General features: G+C 40.6%; 1 protein-coding gene across 1 annotated transcript; it reads left to right on the forward strand.

Moving 5' to 3' along the window:
* On the forward strand, window positions 1-18,007 carry tmem254 (transmembrane protein 254). Its single transcript, XM_042066101.1, has 4 exons — window positions 1-254; window positions 13,395-13,498; window positions 13,648-13,707; window positions 17,433-18,007. The coding sequence occupies exons 1-4, from the start codon at window positions 168-170 to the stop codon at window positions 17,554-17,556; spliced, it is 375 nt and encodes a 124-aa protein (XP_041922035.1). The 5' UTR covers window positions 1-167; the 3' UTR covers window positions 17,557-18,007.
* The last annotated feature ends 753 nt before the right edge of the window (window positions 18,008-18,760 follow it).

The raw sequence follows: 18,760 nt of genomic DNA on the forward strand, positions 1-18,760 counted from the left end.
AGGCTCTCCGTAGATGGGCTCTGACCAAACCAACATGGGAAACATGGAACCAACCATCAAGTTATAGCCGCAGACAAAGTCCATCTCGAACGCAACGTGTAGGCAAAGGGTTGCCACGGAAGGACTTTGACTTCGAACATAATGTAGATTCCTTTTACAGGTCAACAATGGCGAAGACCGATGGAAGCTTCTATTTCCAAAGAAGCGGACTTTTTTGGATAGTAACTGTGACTCTGTCCATGAGCTACTACACAGTAAGTTGGTTTTGTTGGCGTAACAAAAACGCAGATACGGGGTTCGCTCCATTAGCCTAATTATCATCATGGTGTCTCACACGTGTGGGAAAGTAGCCTAATCTCATCTTTGAACTTAGTTGAATACCTTCCATATGATGGCCTACGCATTGGGGTCATCTATATTGCTTCTACTGATCGTAGCCTAGCCTACTTATTTTGAGGACCATATGTGTTTTGAGTTTTTTGTTAATGGTGATAAACTACAATTGCATGAGACCGATTTGGGCGCCTCATCTCTAACTAATCAAAATGGCAATTTGCAGAATGGGTATATATATAAGATATTTTTGTAGCCTAATGACCGAGAGCGATGTAAACCGCGTGGTGATTACCTTTATGTTATATAACTTGTGTTGTGCTCCTCACATGAAGAGCTGTGGGGTATAGGCTACTACGAAGCACGTTAGACATATTTAGGCTATGTAGACATATCGAGGCTTCACAAAGCCTTGACTCAGGGGTATACGTTAAGTAGCCTAGGCTAAGGGATAATGTAGGCTATAGAACGCCGGTCATTATGGAGAAAATAAGTCCCGACAGGGCGAACCGGACGCCGGTGTTGCACCAAATTCTGTGACCTGTCGAATTTTGTGACTCTAGAGGGCGCTGTTTTATTGGAGTCTATGAATGTACTAAGCTGTACTGACACACTGACAATTCTGGCACACAACTGGCAATTCTGTTATGTGTATAATTCTTCTAATAAACTTTGTACATTTTTGAAACATGGAACATTGACTGGGTGTGGGTGTATTATTCTAGAGTAGAGCTAAAGCCTACCCCTCACCACTCCTGTGAACAGATGGACTTCAGCAGGACAGGTCACATATTTTGATAGGCTACTGTCAAATTATGTCAAACTGCAGAAAAAAATGCTGTGGAGGTCACAAACTGCCTCCTTAAGTTTGTATATCAGTTTGAGGTGCCAAAAAGTAAATTAACAGACAATGACAAGGAGTTTGTCAATAATGTAAATAAAGTGTTTGCTGATGTCAATGACAATGTACAACATCAGTCCATTTCTGCAAACATAATTTGACAGTAGGCTTATCAACATATGTGACCTGTCCAGCTGAAGTCCACCTCTTCGCTGGAGTGGTGGGGTAGGCTTTAGCTCTACTCTATAGAGATAGTATAGAGAGGAAGATACACATGCAGGCCTGTGGAGTAATACACGCACACAATGTTCCATGTTTCAAAAATGTACAAAGTTTATTAGAAGAATTATACACATAACAGAATTGCCTCATCAGTGTGTCAGTACAGCTCAGTACATTCATAGACTCCAATAAAACAGCGCCCTCTAGAGTCACAAAATTCGACAGGTCACAGAATTTGGTGCAACACCGGGTCTGGTTTCGCCCTGAAGGGACTTATTTTCCCATAATGACCGGCGTTCTATACATTACCTTATTATACGGCTACTTGCCAAAACGAAAAAATAAACTCCACGATATGTCTCTTTACACTTATTTGTTACCGTTTCGTCGTGGTTTTTGCTGAGAAACAAATAGTTCGCAACACACGCTGAACTTGAATCAAACATTCTTTAGAGCACAGCTGATCAGGAGAGGCACTGATGCACTGAACTGAACATCGCGAGACTTTGGGTGAGATCCAAAATGGCAGCGCACTGAACACTGACGCTTGTAAACAGAAATACAAAACGTTATTTTTCTTCTACTAAAAACAACCACTACCTCTCTACAACTCTCATCAAAAACCGGATTATATTCTCCACCTTTTCCAACGGCAATCTCTTCATTCTGGACGTTATGTCATCTGAACCCAGCAAGAAACGCACTCGTGACTACTCAGAGACTGAACCAGAATCACCTACCGCTTGCGCTACTTCTACATCCATCGAGGTCAGTTTACTACAATCCATAAACAACAAACTTGCAATACTGGAACATCTGCACGCAGATATTAAGGACTTAAAAGCCAGCCTCGAATTTTCCCAATCACAGATCGACACACTCGCATTAGAAAACCGTGAACTCAAAGGAAATATCACAAACTTATCCGACCATGTTAATCAACTCACCAGCGAAAATCGGATCATGAAAGAAACAATTCTAGACTTCCAGTGCCGCAGCATGCGCGATAACCTCATTTTTTCCGGAATTCCCCTGCCAACTTCTAAAGATACACCCGACGACCCAGAGAAAGCAGTTAAAGAATTCTTGCAGTCATCTCTCAAACTACCGCCAGAAACAGTTGACAAGATTACCTTCCACCGTGTACACCGTCTCACTTCCAAAGACGATAAAAAACCTCCTCCAATTATCGCCAAGTTCGAACACTTCAAACACAAAGAACTCATCAAAAGCAAAGGGAAAGAACTGAAAGGCACTTCATTCGGACTAAACGACCAATTCCCACAAGTAATACAGGAAAGAAGAGCCCTCTTGCCCATAATGAAACAACTCCGGCAAGAGGGCAAACGAGCAGCACTGTCAGTCGATAAACTGTATGTCAATGGAACTCTGTATCGCAACCCCCAATATCACCACCTGGCTATAGCACATCATACCTCATGCCAACATTCATCTTGATTATAACATTGTCACCCTCAACTCTCTCTAACCCACTGCCTACTGATGCTTGGATCACCTCTCTCTTCTCTCTTCTTATGTTTCATTCCTTTTGCTCCCCCTACCAACCCATTCTCTTTTGCTCTCTCAATGTTTAATGTTAATCATGGTGTTTTGTCTATACATGTTTGCTTGTGTGTCCTGTCTGTTTTTGTTTATTATGTCTATAGGCTAAAGTCAAATTATGATCTGTATGTTTTCAATGCTAAACAGGAAATGTTCATGCTGTCACCACTCCAGAACCAAATTCCTACCTCTTTATGCTCTATATTCTTCTCAGCCCCTACCCTTTACATCTCATTCGCACACCACATTACATACCTATTCCTCCACCCCCCCTTCCCCCTCTCCTATCTAACTGACACCTGCACACACTCTCACACACACAATACCCACCTTATCAAACATTTTCATAACTGTACAATCACAACATGGTACCACTTACATTCCTGACCTGGAACATCCGTGGGATTGGATCTCAGGCAAAGAGGCTCAAAATCTTAAATCATTTGGATAGTTTAAAAGCTGACATATGTCTCCTACAAGAAACTCATCTCTCAGAATTAGACTACACTCGCATCAAATCAAGACAATTCAATCACATTTTCTCATCTCATTACAATACAAAACAAAGGGGAGTTTGCATTCTGATTAACAAAAGAATCTCATTCATCCATAACGCCACCATCACAGACCCAGAAGGACGTTTTGTCATCATAAACATCTCAATTCACAATACCCCTGTAACAATTGTTAATGTTTATGGCCCTAATACAGACAACCCAGTTTTCTTTCAGAACCTCTTCACCTCCATCTCAACTCTATCTGGCTGTCCCATCATAATTGCAGGCGACTTTAATACAGTGTTAGACCCCACATTTGGCAGATCTGATCACTCTAAAAGCAAACGAATCTGGCAATCCACAAAAACAATAAAACAGTTCATGAGCGATTCTGGCCTTGGCGATTGTTGGCGGCTTCAGCACCCAGACTCCAAATGCTACTCTTTTTTTCTCTCTGGTCCACCACTCCTATTCCCGTATTGATTATTTTCTAACCAGCAACTCTATAATGAAAAATATCTCTGATTCAACTATTCATCCCATAGTCATTAGCGATCATGCCCCAGTTACAATTAAATGGAACATAACGAACCAACAGCGACCAATTAGCAAATGGCGTTTTAATACATCCCTCTTACAAGACCCAAATTTCATCAGTTTTGTTGGGAGAGAGTGGGCATTCTTTCTAGAAATGAACGGCTCCCCTGAATCATCTCCTTCCCTTCTGTGGGAAACAGGAAAAGCAGTACTCAGAGGAAGAATCATCTCATATTCAGTATACAAAAAAAAGAAGGAAAAAGAACAGGAAGTAGAACTCAACAATAAAATTAAACAGTTAGAAGAAACCAATGCAAGCAACCCAACTGAAGAAACACAGGCAAAACTTAGGAAACATAAATTCAAACTCAATGAAATACTCAAACACACTCAATTTATGATTCACCGTCTAAGGCAGGAAAACTTCCACCATAGCAATAAATCAGGTAAATACTTAGCAAATCAAATCCAACGTAACAAAGAAAAATCAACAATCCCGGTCATAAAGAACTCAGCAGGGAAGCTAACCAGCTCACCTGAAGAAATAAATCATGTTTTTTACCAGTTTTACAATAAACTATATTCTTCAGAAATAAACCCCAACCAGGAATTCATAGACTCTTTCCTAAACAGCATCGAATTACCACAAGTCAATGAGACCGAAATAAAAAACCTAGAATCACCTATAACTCAACAAGAACTGTTTGATGCCCTGAAACAGATGCCCGATAATAAAGCACCAGGTCCGGATGGCTTTCCTGCTGAGTTCTACAAACAATTTTGGACCATCTTAGCTCCACTTTTCATCAGAATGATTAATGAATCAAAACAGAAAGGACGTCTTCCAACTAGTTCCACCACAGCCTCAATTTCACTGCTCCTCAAGCCCAATAAGGACCCAACATTGCCATCCAGCTACCGACCAATTTCTCTCCTCAATGTGGACAATAAGATAATCGCAAAAATGCTAGCACACAGATTAGCAGAGGTCACCCCATCCATTATCCACCCAGACCAAACAGGCTTCATTAAAGGTAGAATTTCATCCACCAACACCCGCAGACTGTTAAATATAATGTATCACTCTACAAATTTTCAAGATAATACCATCATAGCAACTCTGGACGCAGAAAAAGCTTTTGATAGGGTGAACTGGAATTTCCTGTTTTCCACATTAGGGAGGTTTGGCTTCGGGGAGTCGTTCATTAACTGGATTAAACTTCTATATACCTCTCCTTCAGCCACAGTAATCACCAATGGACTAACATCACAAAGTTTCACTCTTCACCGGGGAACTAGACAGGGGTGCCCACTCTCCCCCTCACTATTTACAATCTTCATTGAACCCCTAGCAGCTGCCATCCGTCAGAACCCCCTCATCAAAGGTGTCCAGACTCCATATATGCATCACAAAATCAGCCTTTATGCTGACGACATTCTTCTCTTTCTTCAAGACCCCACAACATCAGTAGAAGAAACCATCAAACTCATTGGCACATTCTCTAAAATTTCTGAATACTCAATCAATTGGAATAAATCTGCAGTTCTCCCATTACATCCCAACAGCTGGGATGTGACAGCCAACTCTTCACCTATCCCACTCTGCACTAACTATATCACTTACTTAGGGATAAAAGTCTCCCCCAGGCTGTCAGACTTATTTAGCCTAAATTATTCCCCTCTACTCACTTCAATAGATGATGACCTTCAACGCTGGAAGAACCTCCTATTATCCATCATGGGCAGAATCTCAGTAATCAAAATGACAATACTGCCCAAAATAAACTATCTATTCTCTATGATTCCAACCCAGCCCACCACCCTCTGGTTTAAGTCTCTCGATTCATTAATCACTAAATTCTACTGGAAAGATAAGACCCCAAGGATCAAACTCGCCACTCTCCAAAAACCAAAAGCAATGGGAGGACTAGAGGCCCCACACTTCCAGCACTATGCCCTGGCCAACCAGCTCCACTTCATCCACAAATGGCTACACCCCACCCCCTCAGACAACACCTGGTTAGACCTAGAACAAACAATCTGTAAAGAAATTAAAATCTCAGATCTCCCTTTCTGCAGTCAGTCGGTCAAAAAACATCCATCCTTCAAAGCCCCAACAATTTCAGCTACTCTGACAGCCTGGTGGAGATTCTACCACATCACTGATTCACCTATAGCACCATCAATTCGCACCCCGATTTGGAATAACCCAGATTTCACACATGGATGGGAAAGGGCATCACTCACCTTCAACACATTCTTCAAGACAATAATCTGGCCTCATTTTCCTGTTTGGTCCAGAAGCACGGCATCGAGAGTAAACACTTCTTACAATACCTGCAAATTAAATCATCTATCCTAGGAAAAATTAACATCCAGACAGCTAACCTTGACATTCCCCCACCAATCTCAGAGCTGCTTAACATTCCCTCTCCCAAAAAAATACTCTCCCAAATTTACAAAATGATATCTCGTTCAGAAAAAACAATTGGCCTGCCATATCACAAATGGGAATCAGACTTATCAATTACTCCCGGTGCTGACTTCTGGACCAAAATGTGCAAAAACATCTACCTCATGACAAAGAATAGTAATCTACAACTAATACAATACAAGGTTCTTCACAGATTCCACTTCACTGCACATAAATTGGCTAAAATGGGGTTTGGCTTGGATCTTTGCACTCACTGCACACAAAATAACCCAGATACATACATTCATGCGGTTTGGCATTGCACTCCAATCAACCACTTCTGGGTGAGTGTCACAAAATCTCTCTCTTCCATCTTTGGCTGTCACATCCCAGCATCCCCTTCCTTATGCATACTTGGTGATACATCCACAGTCAATTTAAGCAACTCCTGCAATAAAACACTGCTGGTAGCGCTGACTATCGCCAAGAAAACAATCCTCATGAACTGGAAATCTAATAAAAAAGCTCACATCACTCATTGGAAAAACTTGTTAACAGACTATATATCATTAGAAAACCTCTCAACTACAAACTTAATCAATACTCAGGATACAACCTCTCCTTGGTACCCCTTTATCACCTACTTAGTCCTGACCCTCTTTGCCTGAGTTCCATCTCCACACGATCATAATACAATTCATCAACAGATACACATATCATCGAACACTAGGCAGGGGAGGGTAGCTGGAACTATTATTATTATTATTATTATTATTATTATTAGTAGTAGTAGTAGTAGTAGTAGTAGTAGTAGTAATATAAATAGCATCCCCTTCTTTCCCTCCCCCTTTTATTTACATTCTCTGATAAACTTTACTAATTTCACTCTTTCTCTCTGCCTCTCCCATCGTTATTCTGACGGGGCCCCATTGGATGGCTTGGGTGACTCGGTCCTGGCGGGTCGCTGTGTGGTTTTGGCATTGGTTGGGTCCTGTGGGTTATCTATTGGCCCTGGGCCCCCGGTGTGCACCCTCCTCATACGCTCATGCACACGCCTTGTCCTGGAAGCACACAGCACGCTTTAAATGCTTTATAAATTTTATAAATGTTGAGTAAAATTCACACAGTATATTGGGTATAGATTCAACCCAAACCACTGGGTTACATCAACAGAACTGCTAGTTAAAATTACCAGTTGTCGGGTTTTCCAAACCCAGTATTTGGGTTGCATTGAGAGAAAATGGGCAACAATAGCCATGCAATGAAAGAAAACCGTTCGACATAATTATTTATTTGACAGTTTACTTTATTTTTAAACGGATAGCCTACTCTAAAAGCAGCATGCAAGTTACTTCCATGAAGGCAGCTAGATTCCACGGTCCATTTGGGGGTCAGCCCTGTCAATCAAAGAAAGAAAAAGAGTGAATTAATCACTGCTATTTACAGAACTTTGTATCAAGACTTTCACAAACCATCATCAGTGAATGATATTGACAAACATTAAAAATCCCCCATGAGACAAAATATTAACACCACACACTCGGAAACCATGACCACCTCATGGAGTTGTTTAACAGCAGACTGACAAACATTCAGTAATGTTAATGTAGTGGCAGTGATACTGTTAGCTAGCTCATGTTAACCCATTATTCAGTTAGTTAAATCCAAGCTGTGTGTAACGTTAATGTTACCACCAAAAAACACCCAGTAAGTTACATGGCTATAATATGATGCTACCCTGAATTACTTATGTTGTTTGGCATGATGATTACCGTAGGCTATGTGTGAAGACTACTTCGACCATATACATTAGCTGACACACACATGCTGCACTACCACGAAGCATGTTTAATTAACATTAGCATACCAACCGTCTGCTAACGTTAACCTAGCCAGCTGTTGGTATGCTAATTTTAGTTCGTTGTAAAAGTTTGTTTTGTTACTGTTCAGCAATTCATACCCAGTGAACACAGAACTATGTTTTTAAGAGTCTGTCTTTGTGTAGATTTAACATTAACATGAGCATTAACTAAGTTAATGTTAGCTGGCTTGAATGTCACAATTCAAATCTCGAATTTTCACGTGCTTTGAGTTTGTTGATTGGTGCGTGACAAAGAAAATTAGGGATCCCGACAACGGTGGCAAAACACTGAACTGCTTGGTTGCTAGATAATGGGGCTAAACAATACCCCAATGACTACCATGAGTCTGAAAACAACTAGTTTGCAAGGTTACAACATATAATTGACCTGACTTCTTCAAATACATGTATAGCGACCACAGAAATCAAAAGGGCAACTTAAAAACAAAGCTAAATCCCTCCAGCCAAGACAATGACAAAATCAGTAGATGTGGATGAGTTTGTGGAAGATTGTTGAAATGTGTGCAGAAGATGACATACCACTATGTCAGTTTCTTGAAACATTGCAAGCAGTCCCATTTCCAGACACAAATTTCAGCAACCTCAAGCAGACGTGCAGTCCCACCATTCAAAAAGTGCTGCAATAAATTCTCACCAATGAGAGAGCGCAACATCAAGCACCATACCATCATGTAGCCATCCTTCAGTGGAGATGTGTGCTAACGATGGTAGGCTAAATGCTCTAGAATGTAAAATAAAACCAGAATCTCCAAAAAGTAGGCTAGTTTTAAGCAGTGGGACATTTTGAGTTACAAAGTGCCATTTTGCTTGCAGCCAGATCTTGCAGTTGTCCTTCCACGGACTGCACGAGCTGAAACCCGCCCTCATGGCGTCAGTTCGAAGATGTGATGGGGCCGTTTGGGAGGGATCTCCTCATGACTATTTTGACAGGTTTCTCATGCTGCTTCATTATGTTGGAATATATGAAAATGAACAGAAATCGAAGGTATACCTTCTTATATGTGATTTCTGCAACAATGGTAGGCTTGCCTACTGAAAACGTTTGGATATTCTGTTATTTTATGCTGTTGGTTATGTGCTACAATGCAGGCCTGTTAACTGTATGACAACAGTGGTTTATTTAAACTACATCATAGCAATTTATTTGGTCAGTCATCATGCTCATATTTTAATGAGTAAGAATGAAAGTTATGCTGTATTTATTGCAAAAAAAATTCTCCCGTGATTTACGTCAGGCAGACTGCAGCCGGTCTGTCCGGGATAAGCTGCTGTCTGTTGTAGCTCCTCCCTGCTAGCCTTTGAAGTTCACGTTGACGTAGAAAGTCATATAGTAAGGAGCTGGCTCAAGGGTTATAAAAGTATTTTCTAGTGTTTATTGGTAAAATGAAGGCACAGTTTTTATAGCCATACATGCGTGTTCACTTCTGGCTCCTTGGCTATTAATTTGATAACGGGCTATTTCACGTCTTTAGAACACTAAACATATCGGAGGTGTAACTCACTATCACTCCTATGATGTATTGCTATTGTCTACTCAAAGTAAAATGCCTGTTTTGAAGTTAAAGATTGTATCAGCGATTTCAGGCCCAAAAAAGGCCCAAACATAAATGATCACATTCATCTAATCAGTGATATTCAACCGGGGGTCCGCGACCCCTAGGGGGTCAGCCAAATTATTTCATCTGAAGCATTTTTTTCCACTTCAGAAAAATTAAAAACATCCTATAAGCTACATAAACATAAAAAGAACGTAGGCTACATAATGAGCCTTCATGCAATCATGTGGTCACTGTGGGAACATATGTTATCTTGCGTCAAAACCAAAACAAGTGACGTCCATCTACCCCAGAATCTGTGCCACTCACCAGGGTCAGACGACCTCTCACTAGATAGGCTATGAGATATTTCATCCATATTCAAGCTGTGATTGTTAACTGTATAGCTGATGATACACCGGGCAATTTTTGGGCAACAGTGCAACTAATGAGGACGGCAGATAACTAGCAACTTTGCTAGTAAAACCACCACTATTTAGCTAAATCCCATTCAATCTCAATTGAGTAATGGCACCTAATAGTTTACTTGGAAAAAACAATGTTTTCATAACAACTTTAGCAAGTAAAAATAGATGTTAGTTGGTTTTTTAAGCATTTGATGTAGTAAAATGTCCATTTTGGGTTTCAACATAAAACACTTAGCGGAGTAAAAAGATATACAAAGCTTCTCTTTTTCCCTCGCTTCAATATCGTGACCCTGGTATCTTTATTGAGCATTTCAGAAGCTCACAGATGGTTGGTCATATTTTTTGAGAGAGCCCCCCCCCCCCCCCCCCCCCCCCGTTGGAATAGAGGCCGTTTACACGACACCGCCGGGTGGATTATCTCTTTCCGCTTTCACACCTTTAACGACTCCGGCAAGAAAAAACCTTGTGTGTACACACAGAGGTGTAACCGGCTAAATGTGCTGTAGTGCATATGCCAGACCAGTCGATGGCGCCGCTGTGCAGAAGCTTCACGATAATTTCGCGTGAATCGCGTTGAAGAAAACATTGTTAAAACCGTTTGTTAAGCCAGAGAATGTCTAAGTGCTCTGGTTAAGCAGTCGCATGAAATAAGGAGACTACAGACAATTCGCTTTTCAATTCAACTGTTAAACTAATAAAGTTCATTTTCAAGGTGACTGCTATGTGAAATTTCAAATGCTTAGCCTACGCATTGCATTAGGTCTGAGCACCACTGGAGAAACTAACATGCAGTAAGGTAATGTTTAACTAAGTTTAGCTAACGTGTGCTTCTAACTTAGCCACTAAAGGCTGATAGGCTACATTGTGCACATAAATCATGACCGGGGAAAGAAAAACATTTTAATATGATATAAATGGTTTGGTTTGTTTTGACAAGCAACATGTCAGGTCGAGTGCCGTGGCTGGGAGCGTACCTATGTTCCCCGGGTCCTATGTTCCCCGCTATTTGTATGGGACCGGGGAACATAGGACCCTTTTCTACAAAAAGGGTCCTATGTTCCCCGCCTTGTATCTGACCACGGAAATTGCATGGGATATGCTTGCGAGTGCACATTTCGTGCACAAACGGTAGCAAAGTGTATTTTTCTGTCAATGTTGCTTGCCGTAGCACACCAGGTAGACCTACACATACGCGCACGGTGCAATATTGACACAAGCCAGAAGGGCGATTTTCCTAACTTCCACGTTGAGTATAGCGGAGTAAAAGAATAGATGAAGAACATTTTTTATAACATAGGCCTACAATGGTTTTACTTGTGTAGTGCTTCTTTACTGAATATAACAAGTTCAAAGTTAACATTCTAGGTAACTTCGAATTGTCCGCTTCAGCACTAAATTGAGGACAGCAACACACACAAGCTGCACCTCTCACAGAAGAAACGCGCAACTACATGCCTTTTTAAGTTGATATTTAATTGGTTTGTTTTGTTCATTTTTCCGTTCGCTGGCACGCTGCAGGGAGGACTGCGCGTTGCTCCGAAGCCCCTTTGGTCTGACTCGTCAATAATCCAAAAATGTCCCTTTGGGTCTACAGCCCAGTAGCCTATAGTTTGATATCTCTTTGTTCCATTAAAATTAATCCCATTCTTCCGACAGATCAACCAAAGGCTATTTTAGATCACCTCCTTCACCTCTTGTACAGTAAGAATCAACAATGACATGCCAAGTGCAAAGACAATGACAAGCTTGGGACTGAAGCCATGCAGACTCGGCTATACCAGTGTTTCTCAAACTTTTTTTCTGGGGACACACTTTTTAAAAATGACAGACTATAGCGACCCAACTCATGACTGTGTTAGTTAACAAACTAGATCAGTGGTTCTCAAACTTTTTCTTTCATTCCCCACTTTGAGGGGGCATTCTCGAGCCCCACCTGTCCCTCATCGCTCTAAGAAAGTGGTAGGTCAAGCTTAAAATTGTCAAATTTATTGAAATAATGACAAGTTCTAAATATATCATCTTCAACAGTGTTAAAATCAGCTGGTGCTGCAGATAGAATAATAAATAAATACATAACACACATATTTCTGTTTTCCAGCAACATATTAGGAAGCATAGGCCATTATGCATTGTACAATATATTCAATGAAATGCCAACATGCTGCATTAAATGGATCATAATCCAGTCATACTGAGCACTGCTGGTTGGGAAATATTTTTGAAATAAACTTTGCAGGGATGTGATGTAGGCCTACTGTTTAATACATGGGATCACAAGAGTGCCTCCCAATCAGACGTTTCAGCGATTTCGCTCAGAAATCTCAAAGGCATAATACTGTCGCGATCGAGCCTGTCCCATACTCAAGTTTGTTTTGGTGAATGCAGTAATCTTATTTGCTAGGTGAGGTAGGTGCTTGTCTTTGCCTTGTAACTGGACATTTAACTCAAATGTATCGCTAAGATATATCAAATATATCGCTAAGATAGGCCAGCTTCGTCAAGAAATGTTCATTAGTGAACGTGCTTGCAGATTCAAACATGCGCTCTTCCTCCAAGAAGAGGCGACTCGGAGCTCAAACACGCGCGACAGCACTTTACCTCGGGAAAGCCACCTTGCCTCGCCACTCTCTCACGCCACTGTCTTTTCAAGAAGCTACTGTTACAATTTAATAAATTAAACATGACTATATCACACTGGGCTCCGCACTGCGCATCTGTGCAAAGAACTTCAGTTCAGAACTTTTTTCAAAAAAGGGTCCTATGTTCCCCGGTAGCGGGGAACATAGGGATGACTCCCCGTGGCTGAGTTGAGAGGTGGGGCTATGTCGTCATAAAGTTGCCGGCTTCGCACCTACAGGCGTCTACACGGCGAAAGTTAGCCAGCGGTTTCAAAAGCTATCGGTTTCAGTCTCCTAAACTGCCGGCGTCGTGTACATGCAAGGCGTAACGGTTAACAAAACCTCACCGGTTTCACAAAAACCGGCGTCGTGTGCACGGCCCCTTAGTCACAGGTCATCCCCCTCCTGTGACAACTTCCCATTTCCTGACCTAGGCCTATTCAAGTACCTTTAGGCATATTATCAGGCTTGGAGAGGATACTCTTTTGCAATATTTATGTGTTATTTTACTTATCTATATTTCAGTGGACTGTTTTTTGGTCTGAAGCTATCCCATATGAACGCTTAGGCCCACTCGGTTCCTTGACAAAGTATCTTGTGGATAACCATTACCCTCTTCTGCACTATGGGTGAGTATCATTGGTATTTACTGTTGTGCTTGATACTTCATTTAAGTTTCTCGATTGTTTGAAGCTCATATTTCGTCACATTCCTGTTAATGTGTCAAAAACATACTGTTGGTGGGAACTAATAATGTGTAATTTGGAAACTATTGCAGTTGGTGGCTTGCCTGGGCTATACATTTTTTTGAAGCAGTTGTTGCCATGAAAATATGCAGGTAAGCTTAAGCTTCGGTCATATCCTATTTACAGTCCATGATTGTGCCAGCAATTTCCCAAAATTCCCCAAAAAATAACCCTTTTACCTAGGGTTGGGTATTGTTTGTTTTTTATTCAATGTTGTTGCTAAATTGATACTTTTAAAACCATACCAGTGCCCTGGGCCCTGAAAATGCCTGACGTAAATTCTGGTGGTGTCTTATTTGGCTCTGGTCTGTACCTTTGTAACGCCCCCAACATTTACACACACACTAGCCCACTTCCAGCTTCACACTCCTTCACTGGAAGTTCGATGACGCCGGACTTTAGTAGGCTAGCTGATCCAAGAAGGCTTGCAATGCTAAGTGCTGTTCCCATAATGTCACTTGGACCATACCGATATAATCAGCAAAGTTACCAAAGTCACCCCCTCTACTGTGCCTATTCTTGTTGACTACTTGTTGACTCAGAATTATGAGTTTTAATGCTTCCTACATCTACAGTCAAACCTAGAAAGTAGCAACAGTTATAAAGATGGGGTTAAGCTGTCTCATATTCCCTCTATCTCCATACGAACTCCCTTTTAAAGCTGGCCGGAGCCTACGGGCTAAAAATAGAGAGGGAGTTAAGTCATTTAGAGACAAGTGACCAATCTTAGGAAGCGCCAGACCCTCTTGTAACAGCTGCACTCGGTGATACTGCAGACTTGTAAAATAAGGCAGAAAAACGTTTCCTCATGCTGCTTCTTTAGGTTGGAATGTGCAAAATTGTACAAACAGTCAAAAGGATGTGATTTCAGCAACAGTGATACTGAAAACGTGTTGATAGCCTGATTTTTTTTTTTTTTTTTTTTTTTGTTTTGTTGCTGTAGTGTAAAGCATGTCACACAGTAGCTTAGGCTACAGAAAACACTTAATTGATGTGATATAATGATGACTTGTTAAATGCATGGCTATAATGGTTTATTAAACATCATAGTAATTTATTAGTCAGTCATCATGTTCATGTTAATGAATAGGAAGGACGTTTAAACCATAGCCATGAACCAAAATTTCGCGCAATATCTGCCGTGAGTCCCAATGCGTGAGTCACAAGCTCCTCCCAGCTGACTATCGGATCACGTGGACAGTCAGTCGCAATCGATTATTTAATAAATAAGTGTGAGTTACGCATAATAATAAAAAGCTTCTACCTAATATGACTATTTTTTTATATAAACTGTAAAAGAAAATATGTGTTTTCCCACTGTATTCTCCATAATATAAAGAGTAAAGTAAATTATGTACTTAGTTCCGTAATTGACGTCACTCCCTGGACTCGTCTGAGGCTGGTCTGAGGTCTCTAAATGACTTAACCCCTACTGTAAAAATGGCACCCGCAATGATACAGCAAATTAACTGCTGAGAGTATGGAGTTTGGCAGTCACGGAAGCTTGTAGTTTTTAGCGTTTGCATTTTAACGCTTCCTGGTTAGTAAGAAAAAATCTCTATGGGGGGAAAAATGGAGGCTTTGGTAATATGGTTCAAATAAGGTCTGTGTGAAGCAACGGCCGTCGAAAACCTTGGCGTTCAGTTTGATGTGTAAAAATGAATTTACTATTCTGAGGGGCAGCCGTGCCCTACTGGTTAGCGCTTCGGATCTGTAACCGGAGGGTTGCCGGTTCGAACCCCGACCAGTAGGCATGGCTGAAGTGTTCTTGAGCAAGGCACCTAACCCCTCACTGCTCCCCGAGCGCCGCTGTTGTTGCAGGCAGCTCACTGCACCGGGATTAGTGTGTGCTTCACCTCACTGTGTGTTCACTGTGTGCTGAGTGTGTTTCACCTATTCACAGATTGGGATAAATGCAGAGACCAAATTTCCCTCACGGGATAAAACGAGTATATTATACTTATACGTATACTTATTGGGTATCTTGTCACAACTGTAGTCTTGTTTCGGAAAAATGAAGCTGTTGCTACCAAAATGCTACAGCAAAAATGAACCGGACTACAGCATGACTACAGGATGACTCTCCTCGACTTCTCATGTAACTTTGCACTACAATCATAGTATCTAAAACCTCTGATTCATACGATCCAACCAATTGTGGCTTCCAAACCCTTCTGTAATCGACATGTTAGCTGTATTTAACAGCGTGCTTTGTTGTGAAAAAAGTTATTATCCTTGCTTGGTAAAGCCAACTGCGGTTAGCTACTTCTTGCCCTGTGACATACAGCTAGGAGACAGCGCGGGAGACTGTTTGTAGTTTAATGTTTTTCCACTGTTAGCGGACGCATAGCAACAGTCATATTTTAGACATTGAGAGACATTGGAAATAGCACATTACATGTGGTGAATCCTCTGTTGCTTGTAATGTGGGAATTCTAAAGGGCAGGTGTTTTAAAAGTTCTAGTTGTAATTTAGGGAATTGCAACTAGAATTCCTAAAAAAGTTGGCAGGCTTTGTAAAATGTGAATAAAAAAGAATGCTACGAGGGCAGATAACCTGATAAATTGTTGACTTTGTGATAAAAGCAACTTCTAGCCAAAGGCAGTCAATAAATTGGATATTGAGCCATTGTGAATTTTAATATGGCGGCTGTGGCAGACATTTTTCAAAATTACTGCCAGTGACAACAGTTTTCAGATCAATGTCCTTAGCATGACATACAATGGGGAGAATAAGTATTTGAAACCATGCTAAATAAAGTTGACTAAAAAGAGGAATATAAAATCATCTGTTAGAAATTTATCTTAAATACCTTAATTTAAATAATGAGTAAAAATCCAACCTTTAAGGACACTAATTTTTTTAGTGAATGAAGAATGTATTGTAAATAAATAAATGTTCTTCCTTAAATTACAGGGGCAATAAGTATTTGACCCCTATGTGATTTGCATTGAACTCAATGAGCATCAAACCAGCTAATAGGCTAACTGAAAAACACACCATGCCAATCTCTAGGTATGGTGAAGGGTATGTGATGATGTGGGGCTATTTTAATTCCAAAGGCCAAGGGAACTTTATCAGGATGCATATTATCCTGGATCCATGGAATAAGTGGCCTTTAAAAATAGAAAATCTGCCTGCCTCTATGGGAAATTAACATAGGGGTCAAATACTTATTGCCCCTGTAATTTAAGGAAGAACATTTATTTATTGACAATACATTCTTCATTCACTAAGAAAATTGGTGTCCTTAAAGATTTGATTTTTACTCTTTTTATTTTATTAAGGCATTAAGGTTAATTTCTAACAGATATTCATTGCATTTTATAGAATGCAAGGTTTTCATTAAGGTGGCAGGAATGTCCATGTTGAAGGGTCTAATGACCTGAGGGAAATAGCTCTTCCATAGTCCCTCAGTTTGGGCCATGAAACTACAAAAGGAGTAGCCTGGTTTCAGCAAACAGTATTTGAATAGCTCTCAGCAAACTGGGATGGGTGGAGTCCTTTATAATTTGAATAGCTTTATGCTGCATCAGCTGATGTATATGTCATGCAGGGAGGGGAGAGGAGTCCTAGAGAAAGGTGAGCAGTGCACACCACTTTCTGCAAGGATCTATCGTCTGTTTTAATCATTGTTGTTGCATCAGCCTCTCTTGCCCATTACTATTTGAATCACTGTATTGAATAATGACATTGATGAATGTATATACTATACTAATGATGAATGTATATATGAACAATAGTGCGTGTGATGTATTGAAGTTTGATCATTTTTTTGAGGTTGTTGTTGAATGTCAATGTCTTTGTATCGTTACAGTGATAAAGGAGTGGGAAGCCTCAAAGCACGTTGCATGTGGTTTGTACAGACATTCCTGTTTGGGTTTGCCTCTCTCGGCTTGCTAATTAAGTACAAGCCTGATCATTTATCAAAGGAAGACTGACTCGCATTGGATGCTGTTGAAGAGTCTTTGTGAACAAAGCACTTCTGTACACCTCTACAAGTCAACATATATTATCTTTGGACTAATACTACTAATAAGAAGAAGAAGAAGAAGAAGAAGAATGTTGATGATGGTGGTGATAATAATTGGAGAATTACCCTCATATTGTGATTAAGCTTATTGACATACAACCTGTGTCAATAATTAGTATTTTGCATGTATTAAGCAATCAATACAGATTTTTGAATACATTTTTACAGTTTGACAACATAATGCTTGTGTCCTTATTCAAGACCAGTGTGATTTATGAAGAAAGTGCATACCTATTTATGTGAACAAACAATGAATTTCATTAAATGTGAACAACACTCTATACTGTATGTAACATACATGTTCTATCTTAAAACATTGTGATGGTTCCCGAAATAGAAAATGAATACGAACAATTTAAGAACAGTGTGTGTGTGTGAAAAATGAGAGATGGAGATACAGAAAGAGTGAGAGAGAGAAGGTCAGAGTTAATGTGCGTGTGTGTCTTGTATGCTAGATAGATAGATAGATCGATAGATGCTTTATTGATCCCCAAGGGGAAATTCAAGGTCTCAGTAGCATACAGACATCACACACAACATGCACTTACAGCAGAAAAAGTAATATAAGTATATAAAAAAAAACTCCACTGCACAATAGAGACAGTAGAAGATAAAAAAAATCTGCATAGTGTGCTTCAGGATGGTCAAGCATAAGGTGCTTGCAGTGATAGGGCAGGGACTGAGCCTGTAGTTCCATATGCATGGTAAGGTGCTCTATGAGAGTGAGTGTCATGGTGATGGCATGGACGGATCATGAAATTTCAGGCCCCTGGGCCCAGATGTATTAAGGGCCCCCCACTAATTGTTACATATGTGGGAGGGGGGTTTGGGGGTCCTCCCCCAGAAAATGTTTAATTTGTTTGATGTGATTTCCTGTATTCTGGTGCGTTTTGGGGATGGCCAATACTTTAATTCAATCAGATTCATAGCCTACATCCTGATGTATTGATATTGAGGCAATGATTCCATGCAAAGGTTTGGCCTTCAGGGCCCTCTGACCCCTTGGGTCCCTGGGCCTGGGCCCAGTAGGCCCGTGCAGTAATCCATCCCTGGGTGATGGTGCAAATAAGTAAGTGCAACAGTGCAAGAATAAAGTCTAGAGACCAGCATAA

Source organism: Alosa sapidissima, chromosome 16 (assembly GCF_018492685.1).
Source record: "Alosa sapidissima isolate fAloSap1 chromosome 16, fAloSap1.pri, whole genome shotgun sequence".
Lineage (NCBI taxonomy): Eukaryota > Metazoa > Chordata > Actinopteri > Clupeiformes > Clupeidae > Alosa > Alosa sapidissima.